Source organism: Heterodontus francisci, chromosome 17 (genome assembly GCF_036365525.1).
Source record: "Heterodontus francisci isolate sHetFra1 chromosome 17, sHetFra1.hap1, whole genome shotgun sequence".
Taxonomy (NCBI): Eukaryota; Metazoa; Chordata; class Chondrichthyes; order Heterodontiformes; family Heterodontidae; genus Heterodontus; species Heterodontus francisci.
In genome coordinates, this window is record NC_090387.1 from 68,377,443 (window position 1) to 68,402,789 (window position 25,347).

The window sequence follows — 25,347 nt, forward strand, 5'->3', positions numbered from 1 at the left end:
CATGAAGAGAGCTCTTGGGCCAACCATCAAGAAGATCGCCCCCCCCTCAAATCTAAATCAGGGGACATAATCACTGACCAACACAAACAAATGGACCGCTGGGTTGAGCACTACCTAGAACTGTACTCCAGGGAGAATGCTGTCACTGAGACTGCCCTCAATGCAGCCCAGCCTCTACCAGTCATGGATGAGCTGGACATACAGCCAACCAAATCAGAACTCAGTGATGCCATTGATTCTCTAGCCAGTGGAAAAGCCCCTGGGAAGGACAGCATTACCCCTGAAATAATCAAGAGTGCCAAGCCTGCTATACTCTCAGCACTACATGAACTGCTGTGCCTGTGCTGGGACGAGGGAGCAGTACCCCAGGACATGCGCGATGCCAATATCATCACCCTCTATAAAAACAAAGGTGACCGTGGTGACTGCAACAACTACCGTGGAATCTCCCTGCTCAGCATAGTGGGGAAAGTCTTTGCTCGAGTCGCTCTGAACAGGCTCCAGAAGCTGGCCGAGCGCGTCTACCCTGAGGCACAGTGTGGCTTTCGTGCAGAGAGATGGACCGTCGACATGCTGTTCTCCCTTCGTCAGATACAGGAGAAATGCCGTGAACAACAGATGCCCCTCTACATTGCTTTCATTGATCTCACCAAAGCCTTTGACCTCGTCAGCAGACGTGGTCTCTTCAGACTACTAGAAAAGATTGGATGCCCACCAAAACTACTAAGTATCATCACCTCATTCCATGACAATATGAAAGGCACAATTCAACATGGTGGCTCCTCCTCAGAGCCCTTCCCTATCCTGAGTGGCGTGAAACAGGGCTGTGTTCTCGCACCCACACTTTTTGGGATTTTCTTCTCCTTGCTGCTTTCACATGCGTTCAAGTCCTATGAAGAAGGAATTTTCCTCCACACAAGATCAGGGGGCAGGTTGTTCAACTTGCCCGTCTAAGAGCGAAGTCCAAAGTACGGAAAGTCCTCATCAGGGAACTCCTCTTTGCTGACGATGCTACTTTAACATCTCACACTGAAGAGTGCCTGCAGAGTCTCATCGACAGGTTTGCGGCGGCCTGCAATGAATTTGGCCTAACCATCAGCCTCAAGAAAACAAACATCATGGGGCAGGATGTCAGAAATGCTCCATCCATCAATATTGGCGACCACGCTCTGGAAGTGGTTCAAGAGTTCACCTACCTAGGCTCAACTATCACCAGTAACCTGTCTCTAGATGCAGAAATCAACAAGCGCATGGGAAAGGCTTCCACTGCTATGTCCAGACTGGCCAAGAGAGTGTGGGAAAATGGCGCACTGACACGGAACACAAAAGTCCGAGTGTATCAGGCCTGTGTCCTCAGTACCTTGCTCTATGGCAGCAAGGCCTGGACAACGTATGTCAGCCAAGAACGACGTCTCAATTCATTCCATCTTCGCTGCCTCCGGAGAATACTTGGCATCAGGTGGCAGGACCGTATCTCCAACACAGAAGTCCTCGAGGCGGCCAACATCCCCAGCTTGTACACACTACTGAGTCAGCGGCGCTTGAGATGGCTTGGCCATGTGAGCCGCATGGAAGATGGCAGGATCCCCAAAGACACATTGTACAGCGAGCTCGCCACTGGTATCAGACCCACCGGCCGTCCATGTCTCCGCTATAAAGACGTCTGCAAACGCGACATTGATCACAAGTCGTGGGAGTCAGTTGCCAGCGTTCGCCAGAGCTGGCGGGCAGCCATAAAGACGGGGCTAAATTGTGGCGAGTCGAAGAGACTAAGTAGTTGGCAGGAAAAAAGACAGAGGCGCAAGGGGAGAGCCAACTGTGCAACAGCCCCGACAAACAAATTTCTCTGCAGCACCTGTGGAAAAGCCTGTCACTCTAGAATTGGCCTTTATAGCCACTCCAGGCGCTGCTTCACAAACCACTGACCACCTCCAGGCGCGTATCCATTGTCTCTCGAGATAAGGAGGCCCAAAAGAAAAGAAAAAGAACAGGGTTCAGCCAACTCAACACACCTAAAGATAGCTCAGTACCACTAAGCAGTTAGGGGAGTTTCAGTCTCCTGCACTAGTAACACCAGAAGGAGATTTTATTAACTTCATTCATGGGTTTAAATATGTAGCACCAAATAGTAACCAGATAGGTGCCCACTAAAAAGAGTATCAAGTTGTTGCATAAGGTGATATTCAGTTAGGGTCACATTTTTATTACAGGACTGGAACTCCTTGCATTTTTACTGTCATTCCTTATCATAATTGGCGCAATTCCAACATGAGTTATCAATCAAATGGATTCAATTAGATAATATATTTATTAAAATACAGTCTTAGTGAATTTCTTACATAAGCTTCTTTAGGCTGTTGACTTGAGGAATGATTTCAGATAATGTTCCAGCAAATTTGTCCTCGTATTTTCTGCTTTTGAAACTGAAATTGGAATAGTGAGAATTAAAACATATTTCTTTTGTATTATTTTATAAGTAAAACAAAATTCTAACATTCTTTGTCAGACAGTATTGAACTTTGGATTTCAGATATCAATAAATTTGCTTTTCACCATCATAGCCATAGCATCTAGAATCTGAAGGGTCATATTATAGGAAAGCATGTTGCACACAGATTCTCTCTGTTCGTATAGGGGCACAACCACTGTGGAATGGGGGGAAATGATGCAGTCACCTTTTCTCCTCCTCCACAATTTGTGAGATATACTTAACAAATGGATTTGTACCATGGCGTAAGGAATCTTGTAAATCAAAGATTCTATGAGCCTGTCATTGGGATACAGTAGTTGTATGCAGTGATATTGTAAATTGTAAACACATTCTTTTTCAACAGAGTAATTCTTCCCTTTCTCCATTTAAGAAATGGTTTAAAAAATGGTTACAAATGATTCAACATCCCTTCACCCTGGAACCTGTGTTTGAATCCAACTGATGCATCCTCTTTATCATGGGTCATGGTCCTACGTTAAATGAAATCAGTTAATCTCTGCCCAGTTTCTACTTAGGATAGGCCCCACAGCACAACATCATGCACTACATGCCACCAATTGTTAATTTACCAATCTGGTTCAGGGAAGCCCATGGACATCTGGTATGCGAAATGGGAAACAAGGCACTGATAGAGGGCATTTTACTAACATTGGGGTTAAGGAACATTGCTAGAACAGGGCAGGAAGATCTTTACCCTGCTGCTGACCTGTGCACATCATCTGCAAGTGGTTGAGAGGTCTGGTCTCAGACCACCATCAATCCCACTCTTAGCAGCCAATGGGAGAAGTGAAAGAGTTGTCCAGAACTCCCGCCTTCCCCCTCCCCCCTCTGGTTTTCTTTCCCTCCCCAAGGTTTTAGCTGGTCTCAGTGTCTCCCTCAGTTGTGTGGCTGAAGTACCATAGTGTTGTTCTGATATAGCTCTTCACCTGTGGTTAGACACCAGAAATAGAAGGAAGAAAGATGAAGAGCAATCAGTGCACTAGTTGCTGAAAAGTGTAAGTATTACTCTGGTCAAATATGAGTCAGTACCTCATTGCCAGTCTAACTCAAGTATGTAGGTGCTAAGAATGAAAAGGTCAGAAGTGAGGGGTAAGGGAGGGAGATAAAGTTTAATTGCTGTTCTACCTACAACCTGAGCTCTTTAGCTGAAGGAGGACAAATGAGGAATGGGGAGTTTGCAGTTCCATAGAAACTCCAGTCTGTTAAATTTGCATTTAATAAATTTCATGTTGTACAATAAAAGAGTGATGCAATTGTGTAAGGGAATATATTATTTGCATGCAAGTTTGATATTTCTGGCTGGACCCAATTAAAAATAATGAAATATAAACAGAAAATATTGGAAATGCTCAGGAGGTGAGGCAGCATCTGTGGAGAGAGAAACAGAGTTAATATTTTTGTCAGAAAAGGATGAAGTTAAGATTTAACAGTTTACAAACAAGTACAGAGACAGGTAAGTGGGGGTGCAGAAGAACAAAAAGGAAGATTTGTGATGGAATGGAAGGAGGAGTGATTAAATGACAAAGGGATGATGGTGCAAGGCAAAAGGGGATGGTCATGGGACAAGTAAGGAAACAAAAGATAGGTCTAGTATTAATTGTATATTAATTGCATTTACTTGTAAGCAGGTGGTGGGCATTAACTGGGGATTACTTGTGCCCCTATAAATCGAGATAGACTGAAACTGTGGTTGTTGGGTTAGGAGGTGCATGCTTGCAATGTGTAATACTGTAAACAAATGCTTATAAAATTGTGTGAAGATTGGCTCCAGTTCTATCCTTCACCAACTGGTTTTCTGGAGTACACAATCCCACAGAGGTGTTACAGTAGAACTAGTACCAGCACCTGCTGCCCGAGAAAATGGGAGCAGTGATTATGATCTGAAGTTGTTGAACTCAATGTTGAGGACGGAAGGCTGTAAAGTGCCTAATTGAAAGTTGATGTGCTGTTTCCCCTTTTCCTTGGCTCTGATCTTGCTTATAGTGGCAAATCTCTAACCTCATACAGTTCTAATGACAGGTCATCAGCCTGAAACATTAACTCTGTTTCTCGCTCCACAGATGCTGTCTGACCTGCTGAGCATTTCCAGCATTTTCTGTTTGTATGTCAAATCTCCAGCATCTGCAGTACTTAGCTTTTTTAAAAAAGTAATAATGCCTCTGGCTTATTTCAATGGTATATTTATCCAACAATCTATAAGACATTGGGGTACAATTTCAACTTTACCTCCTGCTTGAAAACATCACCAGGGTGTGCAGAAAGAGAAGCATCTATCAGGGAGAGACACCTGTCAGGGAGGGGCATTTGGCAGGGAGGGGCCATCTGGCAGGAAGGATCACAAACCCATTGTAGAGCCACGCAATTGTCCTTCCATTTACAGAAGGTCATATAGGTTCTGTTATGGACGTGTGATCCTCGTGTTGAAATGTTTTCTTTGTACTCTGTCCAAGGCAATGCTTTATGCCTGGGGTAAAGACAAAATGCTATTCCACTCTAGGTTTACTCTTTGCTGATTTGGGACTTCTTTTGCCTCATTTGCATATGTGCAAGAAAATGTGGTGTATTCAAGTTTTGCATTCAGCATTTTATACTTTCATTTCTGCTCTTCATTGGTCTCCATTTTCCATCTTCTGCTTTCTTCTTGAACTTCCCTGTTGTTACTGGAACTGACAGACTGTCTGTTCCTTCATATCAAGTTGCAGACAGAGAAAAGCACCATTGAACGCATATGCGCTACATTCTCCATCATTTCCAGTGTCCTTTTGTCTATATTCTGGTGTCTGAATTTTGCAGGGATGAAAGCGGAGGCTCTCACTTTTGCTGGGAGTGATCCAGAGGCTAGGTGGCTGGAATGGGAATGGTGAATCTCCGTGTGATGGAGTGGAGCAGCCAACAATAACAAGGAGATAAGAGATAGAGAAAGGGGTAAAGGGATCTGTGAAAAGGAACAGAGGGAGGAGGACAGGGAGACAAAGCAACAAGGAACATTTTCAAAAACTTTAAACACAGCAGAAAACAATAATAAAAACTGTCACCAGGGAGAGGGACAGGATGAATTACAAACAGGTTATTTTGATTAAAGTTGCTTCTCCGTTTCCCTCCCCTCCATTGTCTCCTATAAACAGAACTGGATTCTCATTGTGGATGTTTGCTGATTTTCATTCTATGAATGGCGAGACAAGAAGCAATGAGTCCTCAATACTCAGAGCTGACAAGCTCGTTCAGTTGGAATATGTTTTACTCATTTTGATATGAAAATTTTGATCTATTGCATTCTAAGCAGTAACAGGTGTGTAATCTGCTCCACTCTTTATGGTGACATAAATCTCACTCTATTCCCCTTATTGGCCTGTTGCTGACTGCTCTATATCCTATGCTGCCAATTTAGTGCACCCAAAATATACGGAGTGGATCACCATCCTCAAGTTGTTAAAGAAAATAATTTTGGAGGAAAATTTCAAGTTTGGTGGGGGCACAAAACAGGCAGTAGTGGATCAGTCACTTGTAATACACCATGCTCAATTATCCTCACCACTGAAGATCGTGATGTACCCTCGCAGAGGTTGAATTTAACCCCATTTGACTCTTCCAATATTCTGACCAACTCTGCTCTCCAAATAATGCATCCATTAAGTGAGCAGTGGGAAGAATTATAGACAGCCGTAATCAGTGTATCTGTTTTAATATCCCATTGTATAATTAGGAGCCAACATTTTAACGTACATCTGTCTCCTTCTCTACACCACATTTCGCTATCCACTTCTTTTTTTTACCTCTAACCAACTTTGCATGGGACAACACATAGATAGAAAGAGAGAAATGAATGGAGATGGAGACAAACAAATACATTAGTTTTGAACATCAGTTACAAAAACTGAAGGAAAAACATGGGTCTGGGGGATGCTTTCCTCTGAGCCCTGGTGTAACAAAACAGCAAAAGCATTCTTTATAAATAACTTCAACCATAGCATCACAACCCTCCCTGTAGATTTCAGACAGGTGGAAAGAATGGGTAATGAGGTTTAAGTATAGTGGGGAAGAGTGCTGGCTGAAGGCTTATTATGGTTTTGAAGTATGTAGATTAAGAAAAAGGAAAGTCCCCAAGCCAGGGAATAGAGAAATCAACCTACCGAGAAAATAAAATGTTTCACACTGCAAGCTGTACACAACTAAATCTGATTTTCCAGTGTTCAATGTTCTTTAGTTCTTCCTGAGGAGAGCAATAAAGACAATTGCCGACTTCACTTAAACTTCTATCCAAACTACACTGGGTATGATTCGCTCAAGATACAGGTCAATGGTCTGCAACATTTGCAATAAACCTAAAGATCCAGCCATACCAAGCAACCTAGGAAGCAGGCCATATCAATCCAATACTATCAATCCATGTTGACGCTGGTCAAGTGACACAGAACAGAATTTAGATTCTTGTTCCACACTGGACTGATGTCCATAGATTCTGAGAGGATGGTTCCCTTCATGGGGGAATCTAGAACTAGGAGGCACAGTTTAAAAATAAGGGGTCTCCCATTTAAGACAGCGATGAGGAGGAATTTCTTCGCTCAGAGGGTCATTAATCTTTGGAATTATCTTCCCCAGAGAGCAGTGGAGGATGGGTCATTGAAAATATTCAAGGCTGAGTTGGACTGATTTTTGATCTACAAGGGAGTCAAGGGTTATGGGGCAGGCAGGAAAGTGGAGTTAAGGCCACAATCAGATAGTGAACAGCAGAACAGGCTCGAGGGGCCAAATGGCCTACCCCTGCTCCTATTTCTTATGATCTTCTATCCACCCTGTGAACTCCACTCCAGTGCTAGCATCAAATTCATGGCCAGCAGGAGATAGAGAGGTGAGACTTTACCAGCAACAATGATGTCAACGGTTTAGATGAAATTTTACAAGACTCTATTCCTGGTAAAAAGCCTTGCCCAATGGGAGCCAAGCACCACAGATCAGTATGATCTCTGTGCCTGATTCTCCAATCTGCACTCTTATGAAGTGACATTCCTCACTGGGAATGACAAAAGAACAAAGAACAAAGAACAAAGAAAATTACAGCACAGGAACAGGCCCTTCGGCCCTCCAAGCCGACGCCGATCCAAATCCTCTATCTAAACATGTCGCCTATTTTCTAAGGGTCTGTCTCTCTTTACTTCCTGCCCATTCATGTATCTGTCTAGATACATCTTAAAAGACGCTATCGTGCCCACGTCTACCACCTCCGCTGGTAATGCGTTCCATGCACCCACCACCCTCTGCGTAAAGAACTTTCCACGCATATCCCCCCTAAACTTTTCCCCTTTCACTTTGAACTCATGTCCCCTTGTAATTGAATCCCCCACACTGGGAAAAAGCTTCTTGCTATCCACCCTGTCTATACCTCTCATGATTTTGTACACCTCAATCAGGTCCCCCCTCAACCTCCGTCTTTCTAATGAAAATAATCCTAATCTACTCAACCTCTCTTCATAGCTAGCGCCCTCCATACCAGGCAACATCCTGGTGAACCTCCTCTGCACCCTCTCCAAAGCATCTACATCCTTTTGGTAATGTGGCGACCAGAACTGCACGCAGTATTCCAAATGTGGCCGAACCAAAGTCTCATACAACTGTAACATGACCTGCCAACTCTTGTACTCAATACCCCGTCCGATGAAGGAAAGCATGCCGTATGCCTTCTTGACCACTCTATTGACCTGCGTTGCCACCTTCAGGGAACAATGGACCTGAACACCCAAATCTCTCTGTACATCAATTTTCCCCAGGACTTTTCCATTTACTGTATAGTTCACTCTTGAATTGGATCTTCCAAAATGCATCACCTCGCATTTGCCCTGATTGAACTCCATCTGCCATTTCTCTGCCCAACTCTCCAGTCTATCTATATTCTGCTGTATTCTCTGACAGTCCCCTTCAGTATCTGCTACTCCACCAATCTTAGTGTCATCTGCAAACTTGCTAATCAGACCACCTATACTTTCCTCCAAATCATTTATGTATATCACAAACAACAGTGGTCCCAGCACGGATCCCTGTGGAACACCACTGGTCACACGTCTCCATTTTGAGAAACTCCCTTCCACTGCTACTCTCTGTCGCCTGTTGCCCAGCCAGTTCTTTATCCATCTAGCTAGTACACCTTGGACCCCATGCGCCTTCACTTTCTCCATCAGCCTACCATGGGGAACCTTATCAAACGCCTTACTGAAGTCCATGTATATGACATCTACAGCCCTTCCCTCATAAATCAACTTTGTCACTTCCTCAAAGAATTCTATTAAGTTGGTAAGACATGACCTTCCCTGCACAAAACCATGTTGCCTATCACAGTTTTTTAAAAGGCAGCTGCAGGATTTTTTCCGTTAAAAGTTTAATGTAAGTTTCCAACTGGTGAGTTAAAATTTCTCATTTGGCATATCTACCTGGAATACTTTGCATCACTACAAATGTGAAGGCAATCATTGACTGCTTGTGCAAGCAAAAAAAGCAGTGGTTAGCACTGCAGCCTCACAGCTCCAGGGACCCGGGTTCGATTCTGGGTACTGCCTGTGCGGAGTTTGCAAGTTCTCCCTGTGTCTGCGTGGGTTTCCTCCGGGTGCTCCGGTTTCCTCCCACATGCCAAAGACTTGCAGGTTGATAGGTTAATTGGCCATCATAAATTGCCCCTAGTATAGGTAGGTGGTAGGGAAATATATAGGGACAGGTGGGGATGTGATAGGAATACGGGATTAGTGTAGGATTAGTATAAATGGGTGGTTGATGGTCGGCACAGACTCGGTGGGCCGAAGGGCCTGTTAAAGTGCTGTATCTCTAAACTAAACTAAACTAAACTGATAAGCCCATTTTCTTCCAAATGGGAATAGATCCTATCCCTCAGTATCTTCTCCAGCAGCTTCCCTACCACTGACGTCAGGCTCACCGGTCTATAATTACCTGGATTATCCCTGCTACCCTTCTTAAGCAAGGGGACAACATTAGCAATTCTCCAGTCCTCCGGGACCTCACCCGTGTTTAAGGATGTTGCAAAGATATCTGTTAAGGCCCCAACTATTTCCTCTCTCGCTTCCCACAGTAACCTGGGATAGATCCCATCCGGACCTGGGGACTTGTCCACCTTAATGCCTTTTAGAATACCCAACACTTCCTCCCTCCTTATGCCGACTTGACCTAGAGTAATCAAACATCTGTCCCTAACCTCAACATCCGTCATGTCCCTCTCCTCGGTGAATACCGATGCAAAGTACTCGTTTAGAATCTCACCCATTTTCTCTGACTCCACGCATAACTTTCCTCCTTTGTCCTTGAGTGGGCCAATCCTTTCTCTAGTTACCCTCTTGCTCCTTATATATGAATAAAAGGATTTGGGATTTTCCTTAACCCTGTTTGCTAAAGATATTTCATGACCCCTTTTAGCCCTCTTTTAATCTCTAGTGCACAAAGCCTGCACTGCCTTAAGATATGCTGTAGATTGAAGTGGACAGCAATATTCAGGCAATGCAAGGCCCTTGAGATTCTATGGTATGCCCACGAAGACAACAAAATTGAAAACTCCTGATGTAGATCACTTTATTTACTTACATTAAAACTTCTACGTTCTTGCAAGTGCCCAAGACGGCCACACATTCTAGGTCCATGGCACAACCTCCAATATCCAGGCAGATGCAGCTGGCTCCACTATTTATAACAAAAGTCAAAACAGTCATATCCGCTGGAGTAAGCCTGAAGTTTCGAAGCTCAAACTTGTACTTCAAATGTGCCGCAACATCCCGCGCAAGGTCACAGTCATGTGTCTCGTACACACAGTGGCACAACTCGATTATTTTTGGCCCAGTTAGATTTGTGGTGGCTAATTTCCGCAAGTTCTGTAAAATGGCCTTCTGCTTCTTTTGCACCCACACTTCATTCTTGCTCGCCAAGATACTAAGGAACTGCTTACATTCTTTTGAAGCTAACCCAGATAGAAATATATGAACGGCATCTGTGAACTCATTTTTCATGTCATTCTTCGACGTCCATTTTGATTTCAGGTAAAACCTGCGTTTTAGCATTTGGTCAGTAATCTTGTTGTCAATCATCTGATGAAGTGCTGCCAGGAACTCTTGCAGGGTCAAGTGCACAAAGGCGTGTCCATTCTCTTGGTTCTGGTCAATCGTCTTCACTTCAAAAGTGGTAAGAAATCCATACGAAGAAGCAAAATTGGTGACCTTTTCAGAAAGGAGATCTCTTAAATAAAACACAGACTTACTTTCCTGAAGCCCTTTTATTGCGAGATTGCAAAGTCCATGAATCTCTTCTCTGTGGTTGTTTAGCAGCAAGGTTTCAGTGGTCTCTTTAATCTTGCTACCTTTCCTTAAAAACACAGTGAGCATCTTGATGTAGAATTGTGTCATTGTATGAGGTAGCTTGGGTTCTAAATGACTCTGAGATAACAAGTGCTCAAGGCAAAGGAAAACTACCCAGCACAAGGCAGGAATGTAGCACATGTTTAAAATCTTCATATTCTTCTGCAAGTGGGAGGTCGCCTGACAATTGTGTTCACTGTCCTTGAAAAAACGACCTGCGTATTCTTTGATTTTACACTGGTTGAACCCCGAGACTTCCCCGACCTGACCCACGACATCTAAAGACAAGCAGAGGATGTCTTTGGGCCTGGAAGTTATTAGGATCGTACATCCAGGGAGCAGTTTCCCATTATACAGGCTGGAAAATAACTGTCCCACTGATAGTGGCGCGTTGGGGTTGCTGGAAACAGCCAAGTTGTGGACAGAGGCTTTCCCTGCAAATTCGTCGAAACCATCAAACAGGATCAAAATCTTCTGCGGGTTTCTTATTATAAATCTAAATACGGCATGGGAGTTCCTTTCTGGCTGAAGAAACAAGTCGAACAGCATACTCTTCAGATCTATATTTTTGTTAATCAAATTCAGTTGACGGAACTCAAACAAAAATACATACTGGAACTGACTGATAGCTCCTCGCGCCCACTCGTAGCAAATTTTGTGCATCAACTTGGTCTTTCCAGTTCCTGCTTTTCCAAGTAGGATGTTGACTCTATAATTGGAGACATGCTTTTTGCTGAGGAATGCCACTAGGTTTACAGCTTCGTCCTGATTCTCTTCAAGCCCCTGTGAACTGAGCACATCGTCCCGGCTGGCATCTATTCTCTCCTTCAGTTTGGCTACATTTCCGTCTTTCATGGTGAGACTTCTAAACGTCTGGTCAAGGGTCACTTGTTTCATTTGGTCTGCTTTTGCCATGTTGGCTTCATACTTCTGAGAGATGATCTTTACCAACAACGATCTATAATCCTCTGCAAAATCTGTTGACACAAAACATAAAGATCTTCAGAGTCTGAAAAATGAAAAATCAGTCTAGTATCATAAAACTATCTGTAACTTTAAAAATCTAGTGCACATCCATTATAGGAGAGCTCGCTCCAGTGTCTTGGCCAATATTTATCCCTCAACGAAAATCACTTGAAAAAAATTCTGGTCATTATGATATTGCTGTTTGGGGGAGCTTGCTCTGAGTAAATTTGCTGCCGCAATTCTTTCATTGCAACGGTCACCACACTTCAAAAGTACTTCACTGGCTGTAAAGCACTTTGGGACATCCAAAGGTCATGAAAAGTGCTTCATAAATGCAAGTCCTTTCTTTTATTGCATCGCAACTTATAAAAGTATAAAATCTGAATGAATCCCCTGAAAATATCGCACCTCAGTGTCACACTTCTGGATAAAAGTTCATGGTTACTGACATGTGGATATATCTACTAAATTATCCATCAACTGTGAGCCAATCGAAGGATGTTTGATTGATTCAGTAAGCAGTAGAACCCTGAGCAATCAAATTGCACAGTTCCTTTTTGAGAGCGATCAATTTCAAACTGTCATGTGGCAGGAAGCAAAAAATCAAATCGCTCCAAAAGTATTCCGACTTTAATTTCAGCTGCTATCTTGAACTTTTCCCTCAGCTAAAAATGTATTTAAAGTAACCTTTATAACATTAAAAAATGTTAATTTTTACTCCTAAGGCTCCCTCCATGGTGTAGTAAATTCCTGGAAAGTATTTTCTCTAAATGGCTTACTGCTGTTGAGAACCTGGAGTTCAATTTGGCGTATTGGACTGGAGCTTGGGTCATTGTGTAGGTTTTCTGAGAAGCGCTCGAGCTGATGTGTGAACACTTGGCCAATGAGTACTTGGGATAGGTGGGGACAATGCTTTGTTGATAATCTTTTACAGCCTTAGTTCATCCAGATTGGCCACAACCCATTGGCAACCGTGAAAAACCCTTGGCCTCTTCAATTTTGCTCCAGAATGTCAGTTAGGGCTCCTTACCTGCTGAGTTTAGTGAACCCGACCACCTACTGGAGCTGGAAGCAGCACACCGGATTGACATTGCTGCTTGCAAACCCTGTCATATTTCTTCACTTCCTAATGTTGGAAAAGTGCAGAAGCTTGTGTGTCATGTGGAATAACCCTCCTGCCAGTGTAATGCATTGTGTGTCACATGGTGTAACCTTCCTGTCATTATAAAGTAAAGCTCACTCAGTCGCACATGCCACAAGATATCAATTAGAATATGTAATTAATGTACATGCTTTGTGCCTACTGCATACATGTCAACACTTTGGATAGTGCACTTCAAAATTTCAAAAGCACAAAAGAAACTCAGAGGGAGAAATTAGTTCACATAGCACTGCTTCTACAGCACTGATATTACTGAAGAAGACTGTGTAGGATGTGCAGGTAACAGCCTGAGGTGCTGCCAGCCCTGGTGAATTGACATAAGTCTGCGGAGCGCCAAGTGAATTTGTCCCCCTCAGCCATGTCCTGCTGGTTTCCCGAGCTTCACAATCAGACCTTCCTCCAGGGACAGGAGCCAGGGATTCACAAGGAGCTGGCAACCTGGACAAAATCCCCTCAATTTACCCTCAGGATATGCCTTTATTAGACCACTTGTCCACAGGGAATACCTGAGCTATGAGCTTAAAAGTGACAGGAAAGATTGAAAACAACCTCGCCTTTGCAGCTAAATATCACAAATTTGCTTCATACCCAACACCACCCCTGAGCAATGCTAGTGCAAGCCATTTGGCTAGTACAGTGTGAGACGGCTGCCTACAAGACTGCAGCACCCTCGAGGCTTTCAGAGAACATCATAAACTGCAAGCAGAATTTACATACTCCATCACACAAGCTTCAACACTCTATCCAAGGCACATGCCTCCTACCTCAAAAAGTACACTTTCTGTCAGATGATTACATGTTACACTAATCTGCTGAAGGAAGGAGCATGAAGATGTAGGAGACAACATGGAAATAAAAATCTATACTGATATCCTGTTAGCACAGTGTAGGGGTTGCTTTTTGTGTCTTTGAAGTGTTTCTATTGAGAATCATAAAATAGAATCATAGGGGGCAAAATCGGATAGGTTGAGGCAGGTGAATTGTTCCCCGTAGACCCTGGGTAGATATGGCATCTTGCTGAGCACCCTTCTCCCCTTCCTCTTCCTCCCTCTATGAGCAGCTTCTCCTCCTCTGTGTCACCTCTGCTCATTCTGCCTGTCACGCTGCAGGTCAAGAGGCATGGAAATTAAAGGCCTGCTCCCTGACCCGGACCTGACGACATGTGTCGGGTTCAAGTCGGGTCGGGCCCCTCTTCTGGGTCCGGCTTTTGGGCTCGGGTCGGGTCAGGCCAAGTCCAGGTCATGCTCGGGTCGGGTCGGGTCGGGCCGGACACACTTGGTAAGTGCTCTGCCGGTAAGTATTAAAAATATAAAACTTACCTGAGCTGGAAGTCTGGGACGAAACTGAGTCTGCGCAGTGAGCGAGTGAGACGTCACTATGACATCTCACGCATGCGCTGCAGCTTCGTGAAGCTTCCCAGTTGGAAGATAAGTAAAGGGATGGTTGGGTCGGGCTCGGGTCGGGTTGTGTGGGGTCGGGCTCGGGGCAAAATTGGAGGGACTCGGGCTGGGCTGGGTCGGGCTCGGGTCCTCTGTGGATTGGTCAGGTTCGGGTCGGGTTCTTTGTCCCAATCTAAGCAGGCCTTTAATGAAAACTACTTGGAGAAAGTGACGTGAGCAGAACCCTTAAAGTCAAAAGCAAAGACTTCACCACATGTCGCATCACTCCCTGTAGACTTCACCAACTTTAATTACCAATACAAAGCACCAAAGACTTCTGCAAACTCAGCAACCGCCAGTAAAAATCAATCAGCAAACAAGTTGTTGATGATCCCTATAAAAAGTGCAGGGGTCAGGGGGGTGAAGAGGGGGTGTTCTTTCCTGTTGTGGACACATGTTCAGCTGTGTGAGGTTAAGTGAAGATGTTGGCTGGAGCATTAAAGTGCGAAAATGGCACCTCTACAGTCAAATCAGCATTATACGCTGACTGTCATCATGATCTGGCTATTCTGCCTACTTCTGGCACATGATCCCATCACCACCACTAACAACTTAACTAAAATGGCATCCTCCACAGCCTGAACCATTAGTGTGCGGTCGTCATTTTGGACCCAAAACTGCATCCACGGTGCCAAAAATATAGGTGCTTTGCATCCAAATTTTGCAGCCACAGAATTTGACAGCACAGAATAAGGCCGTTCAGCCCATCATACCTGTGCCAGCTCTTTACAAGAGCTCTCCAATTAGACTGCTCTTTCCCCATAACCCTGCAAATGGTTCTTTTCTAGTAGACATGCTTTTGAAAGTTACTATTGAATCTGCTTCTATAGTGAATCCCAGATCATAACAACTCACTGTGTAAAAAAACTCTTCATCTCCCAGTGGTTCTTTTGAAATTATATTAAATCTGTATCTTCTGGTTATTGGATCTCCTGCCACTGGAGACAATTTGTTCTTATTTTCTCTGTCAAAACCCTTCATAATTCTGAACACCTCTTTTAAATTTCTCCTTAACTTTCTCTGCTCTAAGGAGCTTAACCTCCCTTTCTCTACTATCTCCACATCACTGACGTCCCTCATCCCTAGAACCATTCTACTAAATCTCTTCTGCACCCTCTGAAAGGACTTGACAAACTTCCTAGAGTGTGATGCCCAGAATTAGACCCAATACACCAGCTGGGTGATTTATAAAGGTTCAGCATAACTTACTGGCTTTTGTACTCCATGCCTCTATTGGTAAAGAGAAAGAACAATTTGACTTAAAAATAGTATGTAAAAATGACCTGAAATTGCCGGCAAATTCAAGTACTCTTCTCCTGTTTGAAGTAGCGTGTTGTCCATTTCTTCAGGGTCAGGGGTCAACATAGTGTTGGTGAATGCAGCCATAGAACTGGATTTTAGTGCGGCTGCTTTGTGACGATTACCTAAAACGGAATAGGAAATCTGCTTTCAGGCTTACATACAAACAAATTAAAATAACGGGCAGGAAACGACCAGCTGATCCGTCAAGCCTGCCCCACACAAATATGGAGTGAGGACAAATCAGGAGCATCATGACTAGACATTTCCTGCCCCCCCCCCCCACCCTTCCCCACAGCCATATAATCTCCCGGGAGAGGCAAAAAGGAGGAAACAAAATAGGGTTAGTAAGGGAAAAAGACTCTGAAAAATTGCTGTCTGACCCAGTCAAGTGTTTGAAACCAATCCAGGAGATCATTATCAACAGTGAGATCAGCAGGATAAATATACAGTGTGAGTCATCAAACTCAACATTGTAGGACTGTCTGGGCCACCATGTCCATGTACTCATTCAGCCAAACACATGTCAATATCCTTCCTTGATGCTGGGTCAAAATCCTGCAATGAACAACCTACTGTCAATGTGATTGCACCATCGCCACATGGACATTCAGGATTGGGTAATAAATCGGGCCTTGTTCCACGAACAAATCAGGCAGTTGAACTGTATAAAGCACTGGCATGAACATGGGCTCCTGATCACAGCAAGCCTCCATTCTAAGTCAGGGGGCTGAATTTTCCTGGCTCTGGGATGGCAGGCGAGGAGCTGGGTGGGGGGCCAGGAAAATAGCGGGGACCAGAATCGGGACAACTTCCCAAAGCATTCCCACCACCAGGCAGATTTCCTAAAGGCAGGCCAGCATGCAGATTGGTTGCCCGCACGACAGAGGTGGGCAGCCAACTGAAGTAATTAAGGCCCCAATTAGAGGCGATTTTTCACACTCGTCGTCTTTTTGCCAGTTGTGGAGCAGCCCCCACAGCATTGCAGAGACCACCAGATCAATGGGGGACGCCTCCCTGCAGCAGTCCGGGGGGTGGGGGAGTGGCCATCAGAGCCACAGGCTTCATCTCCTAAAGAAGGGGCCATGGGCATCAAAGGTCACCCCAACAGTCCCAACGATCCAAGCAGAGAGGTTTCTACTCTGATCCAAGGGGCCTACCACCTTCCCGCCTCCTAAATTATTATTTATCTTTTAGGCTCCGAGGGTGCCTCCATTTTGAAGTGTCCTCGTGTTCTCTGAGTTGCCTCAGCAGTGCCACCTCTCCCAGTGGGGCTGCCGAGGCTCCAGAGCTGCCCATCCACTGATTGGGCCAGAACCATCGAGAGCCTAGCCGCCCTCTTTAATTGGACAGAGAGCTCAGAGGCAGCCAATTAGGAGGCCGCCTCTGGGAATCTCCCTGTGCTGGTCTCGCTGCCAGCAAGTGTGGGCTTGGGACCCCCATTTGCAGGGAAACTAAGTCTATCGCGGAGTGAGCATGAATGCCGAGCACAAGGATTTACCATAGATCTACCTATCATTAGGCTAGCTTCTATTGCAACTCAAAGCTATTGCTATCTACATCATTGTTAGTGCTTCTATTTACCTTTTCTCAATCGTTTTACTTCTGTAGGTTTAAGGCTCTCCACTTGTGCTGCTTTTCGTTTTCTTCCACTCTGTGAAATATCTAAAGAAGTTGTGAAAATTTCAATGACATGCTACTGAACAGACTAAGAGGGAATGTTAGTTCATGGCAACAAGTCCGAAGTGGGATTATTCAGATTGCTGGAAACTCAGTCAAAGCATTTCAAATACTGCCATGCAGGTTAGTTTTATGGTAAGTTATTAAATATTTATGTAACAAGCCACATTTTACAATGTGCTGTTCACACGCACAAATGAATTACATACAAATATTATGCAAAGACTATTCCCTAGTTAGGTCTCAAACATGGCTCAAAGGTAGCACTCTTATCTCTGAGTTAGAAGGTTGTGGGTTCAAGCACCACTCCAGAGACTTGAGCACAAAATATAGCCTGACACTTCACGGCAGTACAGAGGGAGTGCTGCACTATTGGAGGTGCTGTCTTTTGGGTGAGAAGTGAAATCCGTCTGCGCTCTCAGGTAGATGTGTAAGATCCCACCTCATGACTTTGAAGAAGAGCAGGGGAGACCTTCCCAGTGTCCTGGCCAATATTTATCCCTCAATCAAAACAGCAAAAAAACAGATGATCTAGTCATGTATCTCATTGCTGTTTATGGGACCTTGCTCTGAATTAACTGCCTTGTTTCCTATATAAATGCAAGTCTTCTTTTTTGTTCCTTAAGTCTGCCAGGCCTCTGCCAGTGCCATCCTTGTGTTGGCTGAGGAAGCTGCCCAAAATTGGCCTGGGGAAGTTCACTGTATAACTTCTCTCCTCTATCACGGCCCCAGCAACATGGGCAAACACTGAAATAAAAGCAAAATACTGCAGGTGCTGGAAATCTGAAATAAAAACAAAAATTGCTGGAAATACTCAGCAGGTCTGGCAGCATCTGTGGAGAGAGAAGCAGAGTTAACGTTTCAGGTCAGTGACCTTTCATCAGAACTTTTTGTTTTTATTATAGGCAAACACTGCACTGATATAATTCATCCTAAGACCACAAATGGATAAACACATCCTCTTTAAAAAATATCTAGACCTGAGTGTTGCATCTTTGTTTTAATGACAGATCTATTATGTTCCTTAGTTTTGGTGCCATCACATAGTAACTGATCCATGGGTTTTATTTGCATTGTTCCTTTTGAGTGTTCATGTCACTACTTAAACAAAAGGCAGGCTTAGGTTACCCAATGAATGACAAGCTTCTATTACAACTGCCCCATCTTCATTCTTTCATGTATAGATTGATGCAGTTCAGGGTGTTGTAATTGATACAGTTACAGGATTACTGCAGTGTAAACTTAGCAAAGGCATTCCCAAAGAACACCTCAGCCCGATGACCAGTTATTTGGGGGCGCTGAGGTGGAGAATGATAGTTTAACATTACGGCCATTATAGCTAAAATCTTCACTATAATTCCAGTTCGAATTCTAGGCTGGATAGAACATAAGAAATCGGAGCAGGAGTAGGCCATTCAGCCCCTCAAGCCTGCCCCGCTATTCAATAAGATCATGACTGATCTGTCCCAGTCCTCAACACCTCTTTCATGCCTACTCCGCCAAACCCTCAATTCCCCAAGATTTCAAAAATCGATTTACCTCCTCCTTAAATACATTTAGTGAACCAGCCTCCACAACTCTCTGAGGTAGAGAATTCCAGAGATTCACCACCCTCAGAGAGAAGAAATTCCTTCGAATCTCAGTTTTAAATGTGTGACCCTTTATTCTGTACTAGGTCCCCTAGTTCGGGATTCCCCCACTAGTAGAAACATCTTCTCAACATCTACCCTGGCGAGAGCCCTTAAAATCTTATATGTTTCTATAAGATCACCTCTCATTCTTCTAAACTCCAATGAATAAAGGCCTAAACTGTTTAGCCATTCTTGATAAGACAACCCCTTCATCCCAGGAATCAGCCTAGTGAACCTTTTCTGAACTGCCTCCAATGCTAGTATATCCTTCTCTAAATATGGGGACCAAAACTGTACGTAGTACTCCAGGTGTGGCCTCACCAACACCCTGTACAGTTGTAACAGGTCTTCCCTATTTTTAAACTCTAACCCCCTAGCAATAAAGGCCAAAATTCCATTTGCCTTCCTAATTACTTGCTGCACCTGCATGCTAACCTTTTGTGTTTCATGCACAAGAACACCCAGATCCATCTGTACTGCAGTACTTTGTAGTCTTTCTCCGTCTAAATAATAATCTGCCTTTTTATTCTTCCTATCAAAGTGGATGACCTCACACTTTCCCACATTGAACACCATCTGCCAAATTTTATGCCAACTCACTGAACCTATCTATATCCCTTTGCAGATTCTTTGTGTCCTCATCACAACATGCCTTTCCACCTATTTTTGTATCGTCAGCAAATGTGGATATGCTACACTCTGTCCCTTCCTCTAAGTCATTAATGTAGATAGTAAATAGCTGAGGCCCTAGGACCGATACTTGTGGCACTCCACTAGTTATGGCCTTCCAATCTGAAAAAGACCCATTAATCCCGACTCTCTGCCTTCTGTGTGTTAGCCAATCCTCAATCCATGCCAACACATTACCCCCAATACCCTGAGATCCTATTTTGTGCAATAACCTTTTATGTGGCATCTTTTCAAACGCCTTCTGGAAATCCAAATACACATCTATTGGTTCATCTTTATCCACTCTGTTTGTTATATCCTCAAAGATCTCTAACAAATTTGTCAAACATGATTTCCCTTTCATAAAACCATGTTGACTGTTTGATTGCATTATGTTTTTCTAAATGCCCTGCTATTTCTTCCTTAATAATCAACTCAAGCATTTTCCCAATGACTGATCTTAAGCTCTTAAGGTCTGTCGTTTCCTGCTTTCTGTCTCCCTCCTTTCTTGAATAGAGGTGTCACGTTAGCGGTTTTCCAATCCGCTGGTACCCTACCGGAATACAGTGAGTTTTGGTATATTATGACCAATGCCTCCACTATCTCTGTAGCCACTTCTTTTAAAACCCTTGGGTGCAGGCCATCAGATCCTGGCGACTTGTCTGCCTTTAGTGCCATCAGTTTCTCCAGCACCTTTTCCCTCGTGATAGAGATTGTTACATGTTCCTCCCTCCCATTTACACCTTGTTCATCTATTATTATTGGGTTGTTTATAGTGTCCTCCACTGTGAAGACTGATGCAAAATATTGGTTTAACTTATCTGCCATTTCCCTGTTCCCGGTTATTAATTCCCCATTCTCATCCTCTACTCGACTTACACTTACTTTAGCTACTCTCTTCCTTTTAATATACCCGTAGAAGCTCTTGCTGTTTGTTTTTATATTTCTTGCCAATTTACTCTCATAATCAATTTTCTCCCTCTTAATTTTTTAGTCATCCGCTGCTGGTTTCTAAAAACTTCCCAATCCTCTGGCCTACCACTTGTTTTTGCCACATTGTACACCTTTGTTTTTGATTTGATACTCTCCTTAACTTCTTTTGTTATCCACGGGTGGTTCATCGTTCTCTTCAAGTCCTTCCTTCTGACCGGAATAAATGTTTGCTGAGTGTTATGAAATATCTGCTTAAAGGTCTGCCACTGCTCATCTACTGACTTCCCCTGTAGTCTATCTTCCCAGCCCACTTTAAGACAACTCTTTCTTCATTCCTCTGCAATTGCTCTTGTTTAATCTGAAGACACTGGTTTGAGACCCGAGTTGCTCACCCTCAAACTGAATTTGAAATTCTACCATGTTATGATCGGTTCCCCCTCGAGGATCCTTAACTACGAGATCTCTTATTAATCCTACCTCATTACACAATACCAAATCTAAAATAGCCTGTTCCCTGGTATGTTCTGCAATATCTTGATTTAAGTAACAACCCCTGAGGCACTCTACAAATTCGTCTTCCATGCTACCCTTGCTAATTTGATTTGTCCAGTCTATATGCAGATTAAAATCACCCATGATAATTGCAGTGCCCTTCTTACACGCCTCCACTATTTCCTGATTAATATCTTGTTCTACGGAGAGGCAACTCTTCGGGGGCCTTAAGACCACTCCCACCCGTGATTTCTTTCCCTTGCTATTTGTTATTTCCACCCAAACTGATTCTACATCACGATCCATTACACCTATATCATTACTCAAAACTGCACTGATCCCTTCCTTTAAAAGCAAAGCTACCCCACCTCCTTTTCCTTTCTGCCTATTCTTCCGGAACGTTGAATATCCTTGAACATTTAGATTCTAGTCTTGGTCATCCTGCAACCACATCTCAGTGATAGCTATCAAATCATATGCATTTATTTCTATCTGTGCCATCAGCTCATCTATCTTGTTACAAATGCTATGTGCATTCAGATAAAGAGCCTTAAGTTTTGAATTTTTATCATTTTTACCTACTCTGGTTCTAATTTCTGCTGTACTCTTGTGCTTGTATTCTCTGTCTCTTCCTGTCACTCTCTGATTAATGTATGTTCCTTCACTACGCTGCACCTCTGCTCTCTCGTTACGTTTCGACTTTTTAAACATCCTTTCAATTGAACCCACCCCCCCACTATTTAGTTTAAAGTCTTATCTACAACCCTTATACAATTTGCCAGGACACTAGTCCCAGCATAGTTCAAGTGAAGCCCATCCCAATGGAACAACTTTCTCTTTCTCCAGTACTGGTGACAATGCCCCATGAATCGGAACCCATTTGTCCCACACCAATCTTTGAGCCACGCGTTTACCTCTCTAATCTTATTTACCCTATACCAATTTGCACGTGACTCAGGTAGTAATCCGAAGATTATTACCTTTGTGGTTCTGCTTTTTAATTTGGCCCCGAGCTGCTCATAGTCCCTCAGCAGAACCTCTTTCCTAGTCCTACCTATGTCGTTGGTACCTACGTGGACCACAACAACTGGATCCTTCCCCTCCCACTCCAAGATCCTCTCCAGCCCAGAAGAGATGTCCTTAACCATGGCTCCAGGTAGGCAACACAGCCCTCAGGACTCTCTATCTTTGCTGCAGAGAACAGTATCTATTCCCCTAACTATGCTATCCCGTATTACTACTACATTTCTCTTTTCTCCCCCCACTTGAATGGCACTCTGAACCACAGTGCTGTGGTTAGTTCACTCATCCTCCCTGCAGTCTGTGACCTCGTCCGCACCAGGAGCAAGAACCTCGTACCAATCGGATAAGGGCACTGGCTGAGGCTCCTCCAAAGCTAAATTCTGGATTCCCATACCTGCCTCACTTGCAGTCACACCCTCCTGTCCCTGACCACGGTCCAGATTGGATGTAATTAATCTAATGGGTGTGACTGTCTCCTGAAACACACTGTCCAGGTAACTCTCCCCATCCCTGATGTGTCGCAGTGTCCGCAGCTCAACTCTGAGCCGAAGCTCCTCGAGCAACCAACACTTGCTGCAGATGTGGTCACCGTGGATCGCACAGGCGTCCACCAGCTCCCACATACTACAGCTGCAACACATCACCTGCCCAATAATCTCTATTCTATTTAATTAATTAATTTGGATCACAGTATTTAAGAAAAAAACTATTTAAGTGCATTGTTAACCTGTAATGACGTCGCCTGATTTAAATTACTCGGCCAAAACCAAAAAACACAAGAAAAAACAACATGAGACACGGAAGAAGAAAAGAAATACCCACCAATCACTTACCAGCCTTCCTGTGACATCACACTTTGATTTTTTTTGCTGGTCTGGTAGTTCCACTGAACAGAACAGAACGCTCTCACCACCGCCACTGCTTCTGGTCTTACGCCTCGCTCTCCGCTCCTTTTATACCCCGGCTCCTCTCACTGCCGCCGCCACTGCTTCTGGGTTGAATCTTTGTTTTGCCTCATCATTTCTCACATTAGGAACATAGCAACATAGGAACAGGAGTAGGCCATTTCGCCCCCAAGACAGTTGCGCCACTCAATAAGATCATGGCATCTGCGATCTAACTCCAGAAACCTGCCTTTGCCCATGTCCCTAAATACCTTTGGTTAATAAACATATCAAATCTAAAATCAACAATCGATCAAGCATCAAATACCATTTGTTGACAATAGTTGCAGACCTGTACCATCCTGAGTGTAAAAGTGTACTCCCAAGTCCCTCTGAACATCAACATTTACAAGTTTCATGCCATAAAGTATTCTGCTTTTCTATTCTTAATACTAAAGTGAATAACCGACATTATACTTCATCTGTTATCTTGTTGCCCACTCAATTAACCTGTATATATCTCTTTGCAGCCTCTTTGTGTTCTCCTTACAGCTTACATTCACACCTAGCTTTGTATCATTGGCAATCTTGGAAACATTACTCCGTCTCTTCATCTAAATCATTAATATAAATGGTAAATAGCTGAGGCCCCAACACCTGCGGCACTCCACTATTTGCAGTCTGCCAACTTGAAAATACCCAGTTTATCTCTACTCTCTGCTTCCTATCCATGAACCAATCCTCCATCCATGCTAATATATCACCCCCCAATTCCATGAGCCCATATCTTGCATATTAATCTTTTGTGTGACACTTCATCAATGCCTTTTGGAAATTCAACTATACTAAATCTACTGGCTCCCCTTTATCTACCTACCAGTTACATCCTCAAAAAACTCAAATAAAGTTGTCAAACACGATTTCCCTTTCCTAAAATCATGTTGGCTTTGTCTGATCATATTGTGATTTTCTTAATAATAAATACCAGCATTTTTCCAATGACAAATGTCAGGCTAACTGGCCTGTAGTTCCCCGTTTTCTTTCTCCCTCCTTTCTTGAATAGTGGTGTTATATTTGCTAACTTCCAATCTGCTGGGACAGTTCCAGAATCTGGGGAATTGTGTAAAATCATAATCAGTGCATCCACTATCTCTGCAGCTATCTCTTATCGAACCCTAGGATGTAGACCATCAAGTCCTGGGGTTTGTCATCTTCTAGTCCTTTAAATTTCTCTAATACTAATATTAATCACTTTAAGTTCCTCACTTTTATTAGCCCCTTGGTTATCCTGCATTTCTGGCATGTAATTTGTGTTTCCTTCTATGAAAACAGACATAGGAACATAGGAGCAGGAGTAGGCCATTAAGCCCATCGAGCCTGCTCCGCCATTCAATTAGATCATGGCTGATCATCTACCTCAATGCCACTTCCCTGCATTATCCCCATATCCGTAGATGTCATTAGTTCCCAAATATCAATCGATTTCCGTCTTGAACCCCTCTGGGGTAGAATTTTTCCAGCCCTTGGGAGACAGGCTGGGAGGTGGGGAGGGGCCATAAAATTGCAAGAAAAGGTGGGGGTGGAATGCCTGTTGCATTCCCAATGCTTGTCGATTTTGTTGGGGGCGGGGAGGGCCAAAGACAGCCTTGCTACCCAGAGGGCAATTGAGGCCGTTAAGTAGCCAACTAATGGCCACTTTTGCCTCTTCCTGCCATCGCTGGCTTTTTACCAGCAGCTGGTGGGAGCCCCACCATTTGGGGAGGTCATCCAATAAAACCAGGCAGCCTTCCTGTGGCTGGTGGCGGCTCCTCCATGGGAAATCTGTGGTCCATGGAGGGATACTGGCAGCAAAAGCTGTCCCTCTGCAAACAACCTCTTCCTCGCCCTCAATGACCAGCCTCCCCCTTACCTCCCCTAGCCAGGCCTGCCTGACTGGCCCTGTTGAGCCCGCCCAACTTACCTGAGGTCCAGGGCTTTAGCGCTGCTCCTGGTTCTGGGCCTCCTGTAGTCCCGCCAGTGGCAAGTGCTCCCAGTGACACAGACAGTACTGCAGAGCTGCCAGCCCTCTGATTGGACAGGGACACTGTTGCCAGACAGTTAATTGGCTTCCAGCCGTGGAACCCGGCCGGGTGTGCAAAACAGGGCTAAGGTAGGGTCACCTTCCAGCCTATCACCAGGACCCCAGCTATCAGGGTAAGAACCAGCCCACAAAGTGTGGAATCCTATCGATCCCACAATGGTGAGTTTGATGGCAGGACAGGGAGGATGCTAGGATGGGAGGGCATCGGGTTGGCAGGCCGACAAATTCCTGCCTCCAGCCGATCTTGCAGGAGGTG

The 25,347-nt window shown here is 44.1% G+C and overlaps 1 protein-coding gene across 6 annotated transcripts in view; it reads right to left on the minus strand.

The window, feature by feature from the left end:
• nlrc5 (NLR family, CARD domain containing 5) overlaps nucleotides 1-25,347 on the minus strand; it is a 248,668-nt gene that overhangs the window by 167,743 nt on the left and 55,578 nt on the right. For all 6 annotated transcript variants that reach the window (XM_068049594.1, XM_068049593.1, XM_068049592.1 and 3 more), the window contains 4 exons: nucleotides 17,284-17,364; nucleotides 15,684-15,824; nucleotides 10,070-11,810; nucleotides 2,340-2,423 (listed from right to left, as the gene is read on the minus strand). In XM_068049594.1, coding sequence (XP_067905695.1) covers nucleotides 2,340-2,423; nucleotides 10,070-11,810; nucleotides 15,684-15,824; nucleotides 17,284-17,364 — 2,047 coding nt within the window. The remainder of the gene's footprint in view (nucleotides 1-2,339; nucleotides 2,424-10,069; nucleotides 11,811-15,683; nucleotides 15,825-17,283; nucleotides 17,365-25,347) is intronic.